This window comes from Silurus aristotelis, assembly GCF_946808225.1.
Source record: "Silurus aristotelis genome assembly, chromosome: 13".
Classification (NCBI taxonomy): domain Eukaryota; kingdom Metazoa; phylum Chordata; class Actinopteri; order Siluriformes; family Siluridae; genus Silurus; species Silurus aristotelis.
In genome coordinates, this window is record NC_139586.1 from 14,824,291 (window position 1) to 14,830,338 (window position 6,048).

Here is a 6,048-nt window from a genome sequence, read left to right on the forward strand (position 1 = left end):
TACGCATTATACATAAAACAAGATTTTAGTATCCATTTATAGTGGATGAATGAAGTATATAAATGAAGTTAATCACCCAAAAAAGCTCAGTTTGTTGTGTTACCAAAAAAAGTCTTTACTTTAGACTGTTACAAAGTGCTGACACTGGAGACTCCTTCTATTCTATTATTCTAAGTTTTTTTTCAAGTCTCTTCGCTGAAAACCACATCAATAATTAAACATTTTTATAAATGTTTTCAATCCATTTACTTTTAAGCTTAGTTTATATGGAGCATCTCTGGTGTACAAATTCCTGTGTTGGAGCTGCTGCTATAGAAAAGATTTAAATACACGCCTGTGATTTGCTTTAAGTTCAAAATAATGTTAAAGGTGCTGTTACAGAAAAACGACTGCTCTTGCGTGGAATGTTTCTCGAAAGCAGAAGTGATATGTGAGTAATATGCGTACAGTACACACTCTTCCCCAAAGCCAATACTTCCTCTCCTATAATAATGATATATACCAACACAAATATAGAATTACAGTCACAGATTTTTCCATTCTAGTTTTTTCCTTTTAAATGATAACACTTTAAGCATAACAAATCGTCGGCTTGAGAGACAATTAGTTAAAATTTTTAAGTGAATTTCATCTTAGTACAGGTGTTGGGGAAGTGGGCAGGATTGACTGTCAGGATTGAAATAGGTGTGTGCATGCTTATGTGTGTGTGAGTCTGATTGTTTAACCTGTCCTTCCTTCTTTTTTAGCTGGAATTACTGGAAGTGAGAAGAAGGCAAGAAGAAGAGGAGAGAAGAAGAAAACCCCCAACGCCAGAGCCAGAGCAGGACATTGAGGCACAGCAAAGGTAATTTGTTCTCACAATCTCAGTCAAGATGAAAAAATTTTGCTTTGTCCAAAGTTTAATAGTTATGTTTTCTGCGCATTCTTTCCTGCCCTTATCACAGAGAAGGAGAGCAAATTGCTCAGAACGGACTGCCATCAGACCAGGAGTCACCACGGGTGAGTTATCTTACAATGTACACACACACACACACACACACACACACACACACACACACAGACACACACACATACATAAAGAACACTGCAAATATCTTTAAGATGTGACTAGTTGCAGGGATTCACTCGCAATTTCGAAATCAAAATCATTCAAAACATTCTTAAGATATTCATTAGCAAATTTTAGAGTGTGGCCTCTCACAGTGGGCAGAGTTACTGTAAGTTCAGCACTTACTCAAGAACCAAGGTGTGAGTTCATGATCCTTGGTTTTGCAAACCAGTATGAAACAAGAACCTGGCTTTTAACCTCTGTCTCATTTCAGGACGGAGTGGACGGGGAAATAGTGAACGGCGTGCCAGAGAAGAGCTCTAAGGAGGCGAGTCCTATCCCATCCCCGAACTCAGGCAGACGCGCGAAGGGCAGCCAATCGTCCACCCTGCCGGCCAAAAGTCAAGAGTCTTCCTCCGCTCAGCTGGAGGGCTTCCTGCACCGTAAGCATGAGTATGAGGGCCACAACAAGAAAGCGTCCAACAGGTAACTCCACCTTCTTTACTGATCAAAAAGTAACCATTTAAACCTGCAGTATTAGCTATAAATGTTATAACGGAATTTGTATTATGTCTAAAGAAAGAAATCACTCAGATGTATATTTTTACACTGGAAATTACATATATGTATAATAATATCTAATATTAAATAATCAGAAACAAGTATTCTACAGAAATGTCATATAATGTTGTAACAGTTTACTTATAAAAAACTGAGGCCAACGTTGTGCTGATTAAAAATACCTTTTGAAAAATCTTTTCCAGGTCCTGGCATAATGTGTACTGTGTTATGAACAACCAAGAGATGGGCTTCTATAAAGACAACAAAAATGCTGGGCAGGGCATTCCATACCACAATGAGATCCCCGTGAGCCTGAAGGATGCCGTCTGCGAGGTTGCTGTCGACTACAAGAAGAAGAAGCATGTCTTCAAATTGAGGTAAACTGCAACTGCACTAAGCAAAGTCATGAAACTAAAGTGATTTAAACAAATGTTTTACAGTTTGTCTAGAATGATTTTCTTTTTTTTCGTTACAGAGTGACAAACGGAAACGAGTATCTCTTCCAAGCCAAAGATGATGTAAGCACAGTTTTGACTCATGAAAGGTTAAAAGACAAGAAATTGTTCAGCAGTGCCACCTTGTGGCAGACAGCCAAACATAATTAAATTAAATTACATTTAAAATTAAATTAACATTATCACTAAAAATGTCTGGGTGCTACAGTGGTGTGCCTTTGGGAACTTTTAATGATATCTGCATTGCTAATGATAATAAACTTGAAACACAGAACAAGCCAACATTAATATAGTTAGTTTATATTAGCCAGGACTAGTAAGAGCTTTGTTATGTAAGCATTGTTACAATGTGATTTACAATGTGTCATTTTGTTTACAGCAGCACAAAACATGCTGCAACCAAGCTCTGACTTACACTAACCTAACACTTTTCAGGAGAAAATAGCTAATAAGTACCCAGAAATATGCTCGATTAGTCTAGCTTTTTCTGTACAAGAAAAGCCACTATTGTAAAAAAAAAACAGTTTTCATTTTAACACATCTCAGTAACTTGATGAAGATGATAAAATTGAATGAATGAACTTGATGAAGAAGATATAAAATTTTATTTATTTAAAACAACAAAAACACAGTGCAGTCTAGACTCTGTCACTGAATCTGAAATTAAACATTCAAACACATGCATGCATTAAAAAATTTAGAAAATATTTTGGGTTCAGCTGTTAAACTGTAAATACAACTTTTTAGCTGTTTGTAGTGTATTATACTGTACGGTTAAAACTAATTTTATAAGAAGATAAAGACCTAACGAATCGTGTCTGAAAGCCTGTCATGGGCACAATAATCTCTGCTTTCTTGTCACTGTTTTTGGTGTTTGAGAGTAGTTTGTCTGTGTTTATCCTGCTGGTTCTTATTAAGGTTTTTGGTTAGTTTACACCCAAGCCTGGTTTTTGATTTTTGTATTTTTGTATCTTTGTCTTTCATAGTTGAACATTTCTGCACTTTAACGAGTTTAATGTTTGTACAATAATTAGCAATCTTGTTGAATTTTTTATGCTGCTTTTAAGAACAAATCACTTAAATAGCATCCTTCTCAAAAAAGCCTTCAGCCAGGTTTTATTTGCTGTTCTAAAGGGGAACATTCATCAACCAAGTTAGATAAAAGCATAGTTTTAAGGATGCAGTGACCTTTGGACTTCTTCTAAATGCTATTTGTGTGTGTGTGTGTGTGTGTGTGTGTGTGTGTGTGTGTGTGTGTGTGTGTTTGACCTTTCTTCAGGAGGAGATGAACACGTGGATGCAGGCTATTCAGAATGCAGTCAGCGGCTCCTCCCCTTCGGAGAAATCTGACGTTATACCTAGCAACCAGAGCACTCCTGCCTCCAGCCGCGCCCACACTCTCCCGGCAACTGTTACCCTGACAACCGAGTCGAGCCCAGGCAAACGGGAGAAGGACAAGGAGAAAGACAAAGAGAAGCGTTTCAGTCTCTTTAGCAAGAAGAAGCAGTAGAGGCCAGTTCCCCTAGCAGCAGAGACATTCCTCGCTTTCATTAAAGTTGTCTTTTTATCTCTTCCTTATTCTTTCCCTCTCTCTCTTTCTCTCTCTTTCTCTTTCTCTCTTTCTGTTCACCTCATGTGATATTCCAGCATGCAAGCCGAAGAGCAAATATGCTACACTCTGTGCCTGAAGTCCCTTTGATCGGGTTCCAAAGTTACATAGAAAAAAAACAATGATTAATAAAAAATATACTCAAAAATAAAAAAGGAAAGATTTTTAGCTAGGGTGTGTCAAGGGTCAGGTTTGGAAAATCCTAGGACAAGATGAATTTTTTTACTCTGTTCTGTTTCTATCGTCTTTCGATTTTAAATCTATGATTTTAATTATTGATTATAGATATCACTCTTTTACATTACCGTGTCGTTTGAATGGGTTGGATATTTAAAAAATAAATAAATAACCGCTTTCCTCAATTTTGTGAGGCTGTCTCGAAGGGATGCGCTGCGTTCTTTCTGTGCTGTCGGGGAGCAAGACGGTGACTCTTTTGACGAAAACAATTCCACTGTGCGATTCATGTCTGAAACTGAATCTAACATTTACATATGAAGGAACTTTCACTAAAATTAAATTCACTTCTATAGTCGCCATGTTGGCAATCCCTGCCTTTTAACAATTCCAGGCTGTAAAGCCGTAGAACTCTGTGCTAATATGAAGGTTGATTAACATTTGCTTGTCATGTGTTCTTTATTAAAACCAAGTTATTTTCTTTTTGTTTTTTTTACCTGTAAGAATGTTATAATGCTATATAAAAAATACTCCTTTAATTTTTTATTTTTACATTTTCTTTCCTTATTTTTGGTCACGTCTGTTGAGTTGCATCATAATATATGTTTCAAATAATTCTAGTACAGAGTATTAAAAAACTAGCTGTATTATAAACACTCTATAGCATCGATGTTAAGTGGAAAGTGGAGCTCGAGTATTTACTGGATTAAAAAACTGTAAAGTTACTCAAAAATATGGTCGCTTGCTTGTTGGCTATAGCACTACACATTATAATGATTTTTTTTGCTACATTATCCCGCTGTTTGATACATAGTGTGCATTTCTCTGTCACTGTATGTCATGTAATGAAGAAACTAAAACAAAAAAAATCATCTACTGCACAATCAGAAATAGCGTAATAGGAATGAAATCCTTTTGCAGCGTCCGGGCTGGTGAGGGTGTATAGTAACCTCATTGTAGTCCGACTGTATGAAACTGCACCTGTAGACCTTTTACCCCCTCTCTGTTAAATATGTGCGATGTCATTAAAATGCTTTTAAACATTACTGGCTTCTACTGACCCCTGTATCCCTGATGTTTGCTATTTTTACTCTCATTCAATATCGGGATTTGTTTGGATGTGTCACTTTTGAAATGACTGCATTTTGGCATTATGGTGCTCTGAAAAAGACATTTAAAAATGTAATATTGGTTAAAAGTTAAAAGGATTTAATAAAATCTAAATAGTGAAATGAAATACAGGAAAAAGGCAAAAATCCAATCGATCTGATAAACTTATTTAATACATTTTGTAAAAATCCAAAAGGGTAAATCTACATTATTTATTAGGTACATGGGTTACTGGCCTAAGCACTAAATACAAAGTAAACAAAACTAGAAAAGAGGGCAACCTAAATACAGGCAGACGGATGAGACACAGGTGGCACTTACAACACAAACGACAGATGGAGGGGACACTTTCTGGGAAACAGTGAGGACCTTTAATGGCAAAAACACAAAATAATAAGTCAAGAGTTCTGACATGGAGTGATGTGACAGAACCCATTGTGAAATGTATTTACAGAGATCATACTTTGTTTTCATTTAGAGTTACAGTTAATGATTTAAATTTTGTGACTAACTATTTAGCTCAGCTTAACTGACAACAGGAACTAAGTTACTAAGGTGAAATAATTCTCACAATATTTTCTTTCTTTAGAACTTTCCAATTTTAAAAAAAGTTAAATGTTAAAGCTTTACCTTTTACCAAGTGACTGCCATGTAAATCTCTGTGAATGACCTGTTACTATAAAATCAATAATGGTTTAAAATAAGTGCATAAATATAGAACTTGCAGTCGGCATTTTTGTCTGGTTTTAAATTCGCTCACCATCTAATAAGTCAGAATGTACTAGTTATAGGTAGTAATAATGGAGTAAAGCACTGATATTTGGCACCATTTTGACCTCCATGTGTTCAAAGTAGAAGTAAACATCCAGGCCTTTTGCCCATGTTTGTCTTTGGCTAACAATAAACTAGCCAGCTAACTGGAATTAATTATATATACAGTATATATATATATATATATACACTTTCTCTCTCAAACAGTGAGTTGTTTAGTCAGTGATATCTGCATGTTGATTTATCTAAAGGAAATACTATAAAGTATACAATGTAATCATTTTACATTTTTAAAAAGTGCTACTTTACTTACTGCTAAT

General features: G+C 35.7%; 1 protein-coding gene across 2 annotated transcripts in view; it reads left to right on the forward strand.

The window, feature by feature from the left end:
* The window catches only part of sptbn1 (spectrin, beta, non-erythrocytic 1), a 72,231-nt gene extending 67,338 nt beyond the window's left edge, over positions 1-4,893 (forward strand). For both annotated transcript variants that reach the window (XM_083558692.1, XM_083558693.1), the window contains 6 exons: positions 747-844; positions 945-999; positions 1,323-1,534; positions 1,813-1,986; positions 2,085-2,127; positions 3,344-4,893. In XM_083558692.1, coding sequence (XP_083414818.1) covers positions 747-844; positions 945-999; positions 1,323-1,534; positions 1,813-1,986; positions 2,085-2,127; positions 3,344-3,574 — 813 coding nt within the window. In that variant the 3' untranslated portion in view covers positions 3,575-4,893. The remainder of the gene's footprint in view (positions 1-746; positions 845-944; positions 1,000-1,322; positions 1,535-1,812; positions 1,987-2,084; positions 2,128-3,343) is intronic.
* The last annotated feature ends 1,155 nt before the right edge of the window (positions 4,894-6,048 follow it).